The sequence below is a fragment of the Lycorma delicatula genome, chromosome 7, assembly GCF_047948215.1.
Source record: "Lycorma delicatula isolate Av1 chromosome 7, ASM4794821v1, whole genome shotgun sequence".
In the NCBI taxonomy this organism is placed as follows: Eukaryota; Metazoa; Arthropoda; class Insecta; order Hemiptera; family Fulgoridae; genus Lycorma; species Lycorma delicatula.
The window spans coordinates 76,917,859-76,932,620 of NC_134461.1; the positions used below are offsets into that span (position 1 = coordinate 76,917,859).

The 14,762-nt window shown below is 30.5% G+C and overlaps 2 protein-coding genes across 5 annotated transcripts in view; one reads left to right on the forward strand and one right to left on the reverse strand.

Annotated features, from left to right (window-relative positions):
* The window catches only part of Pbgs (Porphobilinogen synthase), a 32,940-nt gene extending 25,804 nt beyond the window's left edge, over positions 1-7,136 (reverse strand). The window contains exons 1-2 of the mRNA XM_075370445.1: positions 6,991-7,136; positions 726-873 (exon numbers count right to left, since the gene is read on the reverse strand). Coding sequence (XP_075226560.1) covers positions 726-873; positions 6,991-7,136 — 294 coding nt within the window. The remainder of the gene's footprint in view (positions 1-725; positions 874-6,990) is intronic.
* A 222-nt stretch (positions 7,137-7,358) lies between these two features.
* The window catches only part of LOC142327408 (xaa-Pro aminopeptidase 3), a 36,855-nt gene continuing 29,451 nt past the window's right edge, over positions 7,359-14,762 (forward strand). Inside the window, exons 1-2 of one of the 4 annotated variants that reach the window (XM_075370444.1) lie at positions 7,359-7,482; positions 9,617-9,773. Coding sequence is in view for 3 of the 4 variants with exons in the window: in XM_075370442.1 (XP_075226557.1) it covers positions 7,632-7,680; positions 9,617-9,768 (201 nt within the window). In the remaining variant the exon portion in view is untranslated. Of the gene's footprint in view, positions 7,681-9,616; positions 9,774-14,762 lie in introns of all 4 variants that reach the window. The other 3 variants (XM_075370443.1, XM_075370442.1, XM_075370441.1) reach the window with 3 other exon arrangements.

Consider the following 14,762-nt stretch of genomic DNA (forward strand, 5'->3'; position numbering starts at 1 on the left):
TAATCTTATTATCAATTTCTACAACCTGATAATGATTATCTTAAAAATTCAATACTTTACAATGTATACATATGTTAGTAATTTTTAAATAATGAAAAAGATAATACGATTAAACCTCTTGTGGTTTACAGTATATATAATGTGCTTACATATATAATGGGCAGAGATTTTATGAGGGTAACTGTGTTACAAGTTGAGGGTAACTGTGTTACAAGTTGCTTGCTATTTACACAGTAATTTTTCATTCACAACAAGACTTAGAAATTGTATTGTTTTTCTTTATTTCATAACAATAATATGAATACTACAGCAGTTTGCAAGATTGTCAAAATTAAATTATTTGGATTTAAAAATAATTTTAATACATTTAAAAAGTTTTAACAAAGTTTTATTCTTAATCTGTTCAAATAAGCATTTAAATATTCAGCAGATCTCTGTAACAAACTCTATATGGACACTGTCATACCAAATGAACAATTTTTAATATAGCTCCATACAATCACAGTCAGGCGCAGGTAACATTTCCCACAAATTTTCCTGTGCCACTTGTTCCACAAATTTACAAAGGGATTTTGATGCTGAGTGTTAGCCAGAACTGGAACCCATATTTTAATTTAGAAAATTAATATTTCATTCTTAATTTCAAAATATTTAAAGAAAATTTCATGAAATGACACATTTTTTAAGTCTTGCAAAATAATTTTTACAGAAAAACTAAAAAATACCTTAGGTAATTTCTCAATAACACCAAAAACTAATATAGATTTAAGTCCAAGTGCAACTAATCGCTTCAATTCTTCTTTTAATTTATTTAAACCATATCTATATACTCCAGGCATACTAGCAATTTCTTCCAAGGCATCATCATTGTCACTGGAAAAAAAACTGTTTTATAATATACAAGCATCATTTTTAGAACTAGTTTGAACATTTTAAAATATAAAGTTGTTCAACTATTATGCACAGGATATACATTCAAATGCATACATAGAAATACATATTAATATCAGTGAGTTACCTTTTGAATAATAAATTTTTATGTGGAAAGTTTTCTGCATCTCATGTTTCCATTAGCTCACTGGTGACTGCAATTTGAGTAATTGAGTTCATTGCCAAGATTATGAAAGTAAATCACTACTGCAAGTTAAGAAGATACTGATGAAAAATAACTGAATCAATTAAAAAATCTTTCTGAACTTTTAAAAATTTGTTTGGGTGTTTCTATAAATATAAACTTTTTTCTGAAAAAATATGTAAAATTTTATAACCACAATTTCACCAATGTTTCACTAGACCCTTTCTTTTCTCATACCATAAAGTTTTTTTTTTTATCTTTCCATATAATGGTTAACCCTCTTCTTTATTTTTACTGAGATTTATAGAAAAAAATTAATATAATTTTAATATCATCATTTATTTAGATATTATTAAGACATATAATACAGCAGTCTAATGTATCAGGTGCTACTAAACTGAGAAGATCAGGTACCTGTGTCTTATTTGTGAAAGTAATATTGTAAATGTAAATTTTACATTATATCCTATATTTGTTGGTTTTAATAAATCAATAGCAAATGATGACTGAGAACCAAAATAAGGAACCAATAATATTAAAATTTGAGGACTGTTATGCTGTAACATGTCGACCTTTCAGACAGAACTTACACTTTTGGAGATAGTTTTCATCACATATTACTACCTAAGATGAAATTTGGGTGCACTGTTTTGATCCTGAATCAAGAAGGTTAAGTTATTATGGAAAAACCACAAAATATCAGTGAGAAAGAAATTCGGGCCAAAAAAAGTATTATTTTAGTGTCAGTGTTATTTTGTGGTAAATTACTTATGATTTTTATGACATTCCAGATCAAAGATCGATCAATAGCTAATATAATTCTAATCTATGGCTATCCAAAGTTAAAGTCTGCATTGATAAAATAAAAGTGTTGAGTAGAAATAGGTAAATGCACAATAATGCATGCCCAAAGATTGTTCAACTTACACAATATACATAAATAAAAACTGACAGGGTAGTGTTTCCACATCCAGTACATAATTCAAATTTTTTACTATGAACTAATCTCTTGTGAAAAATTTTAATTTTCTGTAGCAGAATACTCTTCTGATTTACTCAGGGATGTTCTGCCATATAACATTTCAAAGCATGAACAAGAAAATTCTAACGGTTGCAATACAAAGAAACAAGCATACTTTCATACTCTATTGTAAACAACATACTTATTACAGAAACTACAACTGACTGCACTTCCAATTACCTCACATATCACAAGATTTGTGATATATTATTACTATATTTTATCACTGCATATGATCATTTCGTCAGTCCATTATCCAAGTCTCTTTGACAGGACTGTTTGGGATTGCGGTTCTCCCAGTACTTTTTCATATGTTCCAATCTTTGTGCCCTTTCTAGTGTTGAAAATGTTCATGTTGTGAGTTTTTTCTTATGAATGTGAAACGAGTGTTTTTGTTCTTGATTTTCTTCTTTAATCTTATCTTATCTGAGGTGTCTTTTGGTGCAAGGCAAATTTCCTTCAGATCCTCTCTTATTTCTCTGATCCATCTGCATCCTGTCTTGGTGTTTTTTGAGTCGAGATTGTACTATACTAGCTATTTCAGAAGTCTTGAATCTTGCATCCTCAAAATATGTCCAAAGAATCCTAGTCTCCTCTTATGCATGGTGTCAGTGATGGTTTCTAACTCTTAGTACACAACTTTGTTGGGCACAATCCACCATTGCCCATCTTTCTGGTACTTTTTATTGGTGCAGGTTCTTCCAATTCTTCTTTCAATTTTCTGGAGTCTGTCTGTCTTTGATTGTTTGTTCAGGTGAAGGAGTGTTTCTGTGGCATAAGTGGCTTCTGGTTTTATAACTGTGCTGTAGTGTCTTATTTTTGCATTTATTGATACGCATTCTTTATTGTAAGTGTACCAGGTTAACTTTTGACCTTTAGCTAGTTTGTTTCTTCTTATTTGGTTCAAGGTTTTTTCCTTTACGTTATTTGTTATTATTTCTTCAAGGTATTTAAATTGGGTTACTATTTTGATTTTATTACCGTTTATGTTTAATTCTTCTAATCATGTTGGTTTTTGAGACATAATTTCAGTCTTTTTGAATGATATATTGAGATCAATTTTATTTGCGATATTTTGAAGTTCTAATATCTGTGATTTAGCTTTGTTGATGTCATTTGCTAGCAGTACCAAGTTGTCAGCGAAAGACAGTTTGTTTTCATTTTTCGGCTTATTTTTACTTTTGGGGAGCATTTTTTGAGCTATTCACTCATTACCATTTCAACAGCACAATTGAATAATAGCAATGAGTGCCCATCGCCTTGGCGCAGCCCTTTTGATCTCAAATGGTTTCAAGAGCTCTGAATTTACCTTTGATTTAGTGTTGCGAGAGTCAAGTTTATCATGTTTATTAATTTGGTATGTAGTCCTTGTTTGTGTTCCATGGTTTGTTTTCTTGTAATCTATTATTAGCTTGAGTCTCATGATCTAGTTTGGACAGCTCCTCAAGGGCCTGAAACCTTCCTGATATTCTACTAGTCCTTTCTTGATCCTGTTGAGGATGATTCTTGAAAGAATTTTGTACGTTGTGTCTAGGAGTGAGACTCCCCTGTAATTGTTTCCTTTTTTGTGCAACGGATGGGATGAGGGCTGTTGTCCATCTTTTTGGTAGTTCTTCTTTGATCCAGGTGTTGACAGACTGTTGAAGGGGAATTTTTGCTGATCTTCCTAGTTTCCAGATCCCTACAAAAGTCTGATCTTCTCCCGCTGCTTTGTAATTCTTCATCTCACCCAGTGCTTGGTAGACTTCTATTATTATAAGAGGGTTGTTTGATGTTTTCTGGTGGTTTTGGTGTTGATGTTTAGGAGTTCTGTCAGTTCTTCACAATTTAAGAGTTTGTTGAAACACTTTGCTAGAATTTTTACATTGTCTTTATTGTTATGGGCCAGTTTAACATTTTCATTCTTTATTACCCCCAACCCTAGTTGGGGGTTTGTATTTTTGGAGCTGATTTTTGAAAGTTTTTTAGTAGTCTCTCGAGTGTGTTTTATTCAGTTCTTCTTCTATTGACTTCAGTGTGTCTTTATGTATATTTTTATTCTCCTTAGGGTTTGGGTGGTTTTTTTTCTTTGTTTTACTACATTTTTGAAGGATGTTTCTGATTTTTGGGACTGGTGAAGTAGACATGCTTGATGTCTTTTCTCCATTGTTTCGTCACATTCGCTGTTCCATCATTGATGTTTTTCGCAGGATTTTATTGGGGCTAATTCTTCTGCAATGTGTTTAAGATTATGGACTAGATCTTCGAGTTTATCCGTGATTGTTATTTTTTTTTGGCTGCTTTTTGGTCATTTTCATTCTTGATTAGTTGGTTTGGGTCCACTTTTCTTTTAGTTTTAAGGGCTTGGTTTAGTTGCTTTCTTTGGGGAGTAAATTTAATTTTAATTTTGACTACATAGTGATCTGAGCCTGTGTCTACTCCTTGGGGTACTTTTTTTTGTAGATCTCCTTGTGGTGGTGTTTGTCTGTGAAGACATGGAGATATGGTCCATGGACATGGAGTTGCCATTCTCCTTTAGTGTAGTCAGGGTGTTTCTGGGTTTCCTCTTGAAATATGTAGATTTTGAGATTAGGTTGTCGTTTCTGCAGAAATCGATGAGTCACTGTCTGTTTTTGTTTTCTTTTGAGCAGGCCATTTTCTGATGATGTCGCTGTATCTTCTTTCTCTGCCTAGTTGTGCGTTGAAGTCTCCAATTATTTAAAATGGTTTTTGGGGATGTTGTTTATTTAGTCAGGTCGAGTATACATCAGAAATTTTCTGTTTATTTACAATTTTTTGGAGTTATTTTTATTAGTGGGTGCATGGGCATTTATTATAGTGTACATTTTATTAGATGGTTTTAGGGTGCGTGTTGAGATTCTTGGGGTTTTTGACTTGAATTCTGGTATAGAGTTTATTATTTTGAGGCTGACTAAAATGCCTGATCCAAACTTTATCACTCTCTTCCCAGGTAGACCTTTGTAAAGCCTATATCCTTGAAATTCTATGGCATCCTGGTCAGTGTTTCTTATTTTCTGTTGACCCCTGATGAGAATTTTGTGTTAGTCCATTAGGCCAGTTATTTATTTTTAGTTTAGGTAAACTAAAGTGAGTTTACATTGTATGTGGAATTACATTATGATATATAAATATTTACTATGCATATTAGGCATGTCACCCAGCAAAAAAACAACAAAAAATAAAGAGAAAATTTACATAAAAATTATAAAAAAAGTTGAACAATTGTATTAACTATTGTTATAAAGAACTCAATATAAGAGAGATATGTAGTAGAAGATAATGGTTATACAATTACTCTTATTGATATATGTTACATAAAAATAGAAGGAAACACATTAAACGACATACATAATGTTACATACACAAACAAATATTCATAAAATCAATTATATATTCAGGAAAGATTATAGTGTTGTATTAAAAACTACAGGCAAAATAAGAAAATAAAATTAAAAAATTAATTAAATGATCTATTATTCATCAACACGTGTTATTACTTTCTCTCTTTTTCCTGTTTAGCCTCCGGTAACTACCATGTAGATAATTCTTCAGAGGATGAATGAGGATGATATGTATGAGTGGAAATGAAGTGTAGTCTTGTACATTCTCAGTTCGACCATTCCTGAGATGTGTGGTTAATTGAAACCCAACCACCAAAGAACACCGGTATCCACGATCTAGTATCACATGTTATTACTGTAAACAACTTATAACTATACAAATTACTCTACAAGAATGCACAAAATACTGTCACAGTATCAGCAACAGATACAACACATATAAGTACAAAGACAGGAAATTTTATAAATAGTTAGAAAAGTCATAGGTTCAATATGCAGTACAGTAATCAACAATTTTACCTAACAGTGTTGAAAGTGTCACATAATAACTCACAGAAATATCTTTTGGATGCACAATTCTATACATTTAAAAATACTTTTTTTAAATATTAACCTAATAAATTTAGCTTGTAAATGAATGTTATAAATTAATTTTTTATGTAAACAAATCAAATAAAAAAAAGTAGTTTAAGTAAGAGAGATGGGTACTGGAAAAATATATAATTTCAAGTTTTTTCTTAAATTCAAATGCAATCAATAAAAATAATTTCTTTTAAATTGAAAATTTCAGCAATTAGCCTATATCAAAAAAAGATCAGGGTAAAAAGTGGTTCAAAGCAAAACACATGTATCTCTCATTCACAATGAATTAAATTGGCAAAAATATTTGTGAGATATCAGTCAGATTTAAATAACTAAGATATACAGAAGTTAGATTTGGAATATAAAATCATATCTCGTAAAAAAATTACTGCCCTGTCAGTGGTGAATATAAGGAACCTAATAAAAGAAAATAACTAGCTGCATAAACGATAATTTATCAACTGTGGCCTGTCACTAAAATTAATTCTTATGATAATTTAACATCCCACGGAAATAGCTGTTTTGAACGAATAATGTAAATTTAATAAATAAACAATAATTAATTCTTAAAACAGATGTAAGTAGCAATACTTACATCCTATACAAAACAGAGAAAGTTATCAAAAAGATTTCAAAAAATTATAGAAAAGTGTGGCTAAGTTAAACTGCTTATTAATTTTTATTTTTTATTAATCAGTCAGTATATACCGTTTAACTTAATTTCAGAAAAGTTTACTGAAAATGTTACTGGGTTCATACTTATTTAACTTTAATACACTTCCAAGTAATAGTTATTTTAATATAAATAACGCTGCTAGTTTTTAAAAACTAACTTAAAGACTAATCTAATTGAAATAAATATTAAAGTTGAAGGAGAATTTATTAATTTGCTATTAGCGAATTTCAAAACATTTGATGATTTTTAATTAAAAAATTAAAAAGTTAACACAACAGGCTTATCTTTAACTTACACTACAAAGACCGGATACATGAGATGAGAAGGAGTTATTTCAGTATTTCCTGAATTCCATTTTCTAAGCAGAGGATGAAAATATCCACTATGAATGACTCTTGCTGCATCAGGATGATCGATGTCCCCGTTACCAAAACTGTTCATTATTAAGTAGTAATCAGGTAGAAGCTGCAAGGATATATGTGATAGGTATAACACAGTGCAAAAATACCGCTTGCTCACTCATATACTAAGAGTTTATAGTAAAGGCAACTTAACAATATCAATGTCATGCTATTTTATCTGATTCGACCACTTGACAATCTACGTGTGCATTTTTAAACAGTTGAATAATGAAAAATGTACTTCATTTATTACTTATAACCGAAAATATAAATAAACAGAAACAATTACTAGAACAAAACCTTACAGCGATAAAAGTTTTACTTTTTTATAAATCATAACCTTTAAGAAACAGCTGATAGTTTATCTTCAGTCGTGGAATAATAATGTTAGTTTCTGTGCTTATAGATGATCGTTTAACATTAACAGTCATTAATGTAATTCGAAAAATATCTAAATAAATATTTTCTAGATAAAAAATTATTCGTTTAATGAAGTACAGTAAATGAATTGGGGGGAATAACCATCTAAAAAAAAATGTTTTCTTTATCATCTAGAGTATTTTCGAGATGCAATATTCAAAGTTGTAAGTTTACAATTTTTCACTCCTTATTACAGTTTGTGAACTGTTTTTGAACAACTCCGATTTTTAATTTTAACCAAATTTCATTGGGAGTTTTTTTTGTTATTTTTGAACAGTTTTAAATTATGCATTTGTTTTATGTTTTTGTCATTCGAATTTATTTTAGGTTAACGTGTTAAGATATTTTAATTTCCTTCATGTTCTATTTGAATTTTTCATTGCCTTTTATACTGAGTGTCTTAACAGTTAATCAGTTTTGAATCTGTAACATGCAGTTTACAAGTAGTTAAGCTTAGAAATTCATTGTAGTTTCAACAAAAAATAAATTTTATTTCAAAATAAAATAAATATTCTAGTAAAAATAAAAAAAACAAGTGAAGTTATTTATTTCCCAATAGAGAAATTGTTTGTGAAACTAGATAAAAGTTATTAGAAATTGAATATAATCATAAAATACTATTAACGAGTTTGTTTCTTGTACCATCATTTTGAAATTATGTTTTTGGTTTTATGAATTAATAATAATCAGAAGTGGCTTTCAAAATTATTGAAACTAACAAGGAAGATATTGAATCATGGACTCAAGAAGATCTTATGCTAGGATATTTCTAGTTATCTAGGAATTGAGTTGTGATTTTTATTTTATAAAGTCAATATTTTGTTTACTTCTTTTAAAAGTTTCTGTAGATAAATTTTAGTGATCTATAATAACCAGAAGCAGTTGCCTAGGTTGTATGTTTAGATAAGGTAGTTATGCTTTATGTCAGTGATCCATGGAAACTGGCTTATTAAGCTAATTTCATTTTCCCACTTTCTCATTTCATATAGTAATTAAGATCCTTACAAAAGTCCCAGTTCTCATTAGTGGTAATTTCTTAGGATGAAACTGATTAAGGCCCTAAGAAGCATATCTAATGATCCATAAAACTTTACACTTGCCTTAGTACACTCACTATATCTGCTCCTCTTTTACTTTCAGTTGTAGAAATTGTCAAGAATTTCTGTTATAGCTACTTTTTGGCCTATCTTCGTATCCCATGCCATCCCACTCCCTTCCAAGTAAGACTCGTTCCCACAGTTTGGTGAGAAAATGAAAAAAACTTTTTTTTTCCTTGCAAGAATGTATTTATTTGTTTTGTTTTATTGCTTGTATAATGATGCTTTGCAAAGATCATCAGATATGTTAATACCTATTTATGTTTCCTTTCTAATTCTTTTTGTACTACTGCAGTTGCGGTGTTTTTAACATTCATGGTTGTTCACTTTTACAATTTATTCTTCTCAATTCTAAAGTAGCTCATTTCATTGCTTTATATTTTGCTGTAGTACTTGTCAATCAGACTTCATGCTGCATGATTCATAGTAATTGTAACTATAACAATAGAAACGTCTTCTCCACAACCCATATTAATATCTTTATTTTTGTACAGCATTAAGAGAAAATGATTGGAAAAGTTCCTATATTTTATATTGTGTTGAAATTTACTTTATTCCATATACAGGTGTCTAGAAAAAACTTACTTTAAAATTTGAGAATGATGCTGTATTTATTTGATAAAAAATAAGTAATTAAACAAAAGTAGGAAAAAATGAGTGTACCGCCTTACACATCGTATTACCCTTCTTGGAAAGAGCATGTGTTAACAACTATTTGAAGTCACTTTCAGCTTCTTACTATTGTGGTAGATAAAAACACTTTCTGAAAGAAATATATGTATTTTTATGACTGTTACTAGTAATAGAATTCACTTATTGTAACAATTATCGGCAACAATAAATAAAAACTGAAGCAAAGGATAGGCTGTATGAAATTTTTAACATAGGATTATAATCTATTATACTCTATTTATTAGGACATTTTTCCATTATTAGTAGTATTTGCATTTAATAATATTAAAATAAAATTTAATTTTTATATTTATGTTAATTTTTATTTTAGCAATACTTTGTATAGTACATTGTAAGCACTGCACTACTTCACAAAAAAGTCGACAACCATTACAGTCTGATAATCTTAATAGTCCTCAAAAAAATGACTTTTATGGACAACCAACTCCATATACGCATCCACATTTAATGAAGGAAGGAGAGGTAAGGTTTGTGATTTTTTTATTCACACATTGATCATAACTTATTTTTATGTGAATTAAATATGATTTTTTATATGTATTAAATATGAAATTATTACTAACTTAGCTTTTTTATTTTGTCTAGTTGTACTGCCTGATCTAGAATGGAAATTATTATTATATATTACATTGTTAGTATGTTTAGTTTGTGTATCTAGGAACAAAATATATTATGTGATTTTAATTAAACAAAAAGATGTGAAAAATAAATTTATGCTTAATGAAGGTGATATAAATTATGTTCAATTATCTTTTATTGTTAGCTTGAGATTAAACTTACCAACAAAAGACTGCAAACCCAAATTGTAGTTGACACTTGGTCATATTAATTTTAAAATACCAGTCTTTAAATAGATATGTTAGTCACAAAAATACTTATACGTTGTTTGAATTCCACTAATGAGCTTATAAATTCAATTATAGGTAAACTATTTCTGTGACTGGATTTATACTATAGAATGTAGTCTGGAACTACCGTATTGCTTTATATTTAAGACGTATCTTTTTTTTACAGATTAAAAGGTCAAAATGTCAGGTAAATTCTTAAATTTGAGGTGCGTCTAGAATTGGAGGTCTACTGTCATTTGACATAAATGCATAGTTAGGTGTAAAGCTGAAGTTTTTGAATCCATTTGCCTGTTCAACATTGAATGGAGATCAGACAAGAAATGTGAAAGAACATTTGTCATTTTGTATAGAACATACACAAATTTCTAGAAAGATGACTCATCTTAAAGAGCTTTACATCTTAATAGCTTTGTCGCTGTTGAAATCATCGTTCTGGAATTTGTGCATGTGTGCTCTATGCATAGGCTTACCATAATTTTTTAAATTTTACTGAGGACTTTACCTTGAAAAAAAGCTGACAGACCGCCAAAAGTGAGGGCATGTTGACTTGGTTATGTTAGCATGATAAAAGTTTTTTAAAATTAACTTTTTAATGTTAAATTTGTGAATTGAATTTACTTATTAAATTTAAACAGTCATATTATAGGAATTGGATAAAAAATAAACAATGGGTAAGAACATATCTGTGTATTTAAGAATGTAACAAGAATAATTTAAATAATGTAGCTTAAATTTACACAATTTACAGACAAAAAATTATAACAAAAGAAACACAAATGTATATTATTCTATTATTAAATTAAACCAAAGTTTATTTGCTTGTACGAGGTCCAGTAGCAGCATATGTCTCATCTTCTTTATGATCAGAGTTCTTGTTGTACTTTTCACATGAGATATATTTATTCAAAAAAGCTCTGTCCCCTTTAATGTCATCGTAAAATTCTGAACATGTCATTTGGCAATTATATTTTGTTAAAATTAACTGTTTCACTGTCTGTACTTCTAGTCTCCCCCTTTCTGCATTCTATACAATGTTCATTATTGAAAACACTCTTTCAACTGGAGTGGAAACTCCTGGCAAACGCAAGCAAAATTACCGCTTTGAACATTTTTGTATATGCTGTGTTGTTTTTTTCAAGAGCATCAGAAACTAATAGCCATTTCTGTACAGTAGTAATTGGTTCTTGGTTTCCTTCTTTTTCTATCCAATGTGGTTTTAATTTTTCAATGGCAAGCTTTACAGAAGTTCTTTTATGAAATAGCTCATCAGAGTTTATAGAAATCTCATTAATAATATTTATAGCATTACTTGCATTTTCTAGTTGTGACCATTCAAGCGAACCTTTTAAACTAATCAGTGAAAATTTATTTACTCCATCAAAGCTACTTTCCCATTCTTCCAAATATGTGGTGGCAGATGCATAAAAAGACGAAACACTAATCAAAAACAATTCCTCATTAATCATACCACCTTTTTTTAATTTTGATAGTGACTGTTTGCAGAAAATGGTACAAAAAGTAATGGTTGTCTTTCTCTAAGTTTAGAAAGAAAATCAGCGTAAGCAGTATTTGCTCCTGCAGCCGAAATCTCATCTTTTCCTGGACTAACATAGTTGTGTGGAACAACTGTAAGGATCCATGCAAAAACATCAAATAAACTTAATTTTCTGCATTTTCAAAAAAGAAGTAAAAACTTTTAGTTTTATTTGTTCCCATCTGATTTCAAGAAATAATACTTAAGAGCATTAAACAATTTCAAAATCGGTTCCATAGATGACATCATGCCCGAAAACCTAGTTTGGCTGTGTGACAGGAGTTGTTTGTATTCTACATCCACAAACTCCCAAAACTCTTTGAAAGAATTCACCTGTGTTGTATAAATTTGGAAATGTTGATACAATTTTACAATGAGTACTTCAGTGTCAATTGGCAGTATTTCACTTTATTAACAATATGAGCAAAGCGGCCTACCCCTACTATTGCCTTTCTAGGCTTGTTTGTAATTTTCTGATTAAGTTTTGTTGCCCTTTTCTTTGACACCCTACAAAGTAGAATTTGTATTATCTGCACAGAAGCAAATAACTGTACTTTGCAATGTGCTTTTTTTATTACACTTATCAGATATTAACTGAGCATTTCACATGTTTCACCTGCAAGTTCACTAAACTTTAGCAGTTTCAGTTGAACTCCATCTTTCTTGTTAATGTACCTAACCACAATAGGTAACATTTTTCTTTCTTTTATATTAGAGTTATCACATGATATAGTTAGAAGATTTGCATTCTCAGTATCTTTAAGTTTGCTTTGCTGAATAAAAGGAGCAATAACATTACAAATAATCGCCTCTGTTTTTGTTCTAGCTGACGAAAATTTATCTTCAAAGGATTTTTTAATAAACTTAGACATACAGTCTGAAATCTTAAAGCTAAGTTCATGTTTTTCAGAATGAAATGTAAACACTACTTCTTTAGTGGCAATATCTAAGTTAGTTGTAGTTGGTAGGTTTTTGTCTTTAAAGAGTTTGACCAAATTAGTTCTTGTGCTGTAGCGACAACCTTTTTGTGTTTATCAGTGCTTATGTGATCTTCAGTGTTCACCTCAAATGCATCATGATACTCTCTCACTATCACTTAAAACTTGTTTCAAAAATTTAAACTTATGTCTTAGTTTATCATTAAATGTACACTTGCTTTTACCCATAGCAAAATTAACTGTGCAAGACAATTTATAGTTAAATACAACTCACAACTGGAAATAGATGAGCTGCAAGACAAATCTAACCTCAACAAGCCACTTGGCAGGCATTGTATTGGTATCACATCACAGGCTCGACTAGTTCGGCCAGCAGGAAGGCATCAGTTTGTGTGCGTCACAGCTCTTTATATTACAGCAAACTTGACAGTAGCACCAATAATAGCAGCAGTGCTGCCAGCTGCCATCTCAACAAGAACCAGATAATGTCTAGGCTAAAGCAAAGTAAATATACTCAGTGCAATTTTAAATCGGTCAAATGTTCTGAGCATGTTATATTTATGTTGTGCCTTTAGATTAAGAACTGTGGAGATTTTTTAAAACTGCAGACATTTTATAATAGTATACATTTTCACAGTTGAGTCCTGAAAAAGCAGACTGTTTGCAGTAATCACAGATGTCTGGTAAGCCGACTATCTATGCATGATGACAAACTTTTTTCATGTTTCCTGTTTAACCTCCATTTGATGTTGAGTAGGTATTTGGTATAATAACTGCAATTGTAAATCAGTCCATTTTTTTCATAACCGTTCTGTTCTACCTGTTGTATTTTCTAACCATTCCACATACAACACAGACCTTAAACACAAGGTTGTTTTACATGCTGAAAAGATGGGAAATTGTGCCGCCAGTAAACAAAGTGAATGTGCGTTGGTGGTGCAATATGAAACAGAAATTATTTGCAAGTAAATGAACAAAAAATCTTTTTCATGACCAAAATGTGGAAAATATCTGGAAATCGATGCTGCTGTTTTGGCTTATTTCAAGGAACTCTGCACAAAAGGTCTTGGAATGACAAGAGATGGACTGATGTTAAAGACAAGGGAAATTGCCAGAAATAATGGTCTTCAATTTAAAGCTAGCCGAGGATGGTGTGAGAAATTCATGGAAAGGCAATGTCTGTCATTGCATCACAGAACCTCCATTTGCCAGAAGTTACCATCAGATTATGAGCATAAATTTGTGCAATGTCAACATTATGTAATAGTTCTACGATTAAAGAAACAATACTGTCTCTGTCAGATCGGTAGTGCTAATGAAGTTGCTGTTCTTTGATATACCATCAAATTACACTGTATGTTGGAAGGGACAAAAAGAAAGTAATGGTAAAAACAACTGGATATGAGAAAGTAAGAGTAACTGTTATGTTAAGTTCTACTGCCAGTGGAAATAAATTATCGCTGTATGTAATTCTGAACAGGAAAACTGTGCCAAAAAATAGGTTCTGTGATGGTGTAATTGTTCGAGCTCAACATGATGGTGTAATTGTTTGAGCTCAACAGAACGCTTGGATTACGAGTGATCATATAATGCAAGATTGATTTGGATGTGTATGGGAACGTATAGACTGGGTGGACTTTTGAAATGAAATGGTATGTTAGTGTTAGATGGTTTTTCGTAGTCATTTGTCTGACAACATTGAAACAAAAACATAATTTTCAATGGTTCTACCCTCTTAGCTCTTTAGGCAGAAACCGATTTTAAAATGTTCTGAAATAACATTAGCAACTCTAGTTTCAGATAACAATAGATATCAAGACAAGGCCTTCTGGCACACTTGAACGTTTTCTCCTGTAGGGATTTTAAAAATCAAATATTTTGTGGACATGAAACAAGCTTCTTTTGTGTTGTTAACAGTCTGGGTTCTTTTTGGAATACTGGCTTCTCTATATTTTCAATAAAATTATCCTGTCTCAGATTTATTTGGGAGTCATCTCTATCATATTCATGAAACTTATCTTGAAAATATGCTGATCATTGTTAACGTTGTTGCACTCTTAAGTCTTTCTTTTATGATGGCAAATTATTTTTCTGGGCATTCCATGAAAAAAGAAACCTGGGCTATAGTAACTTGCA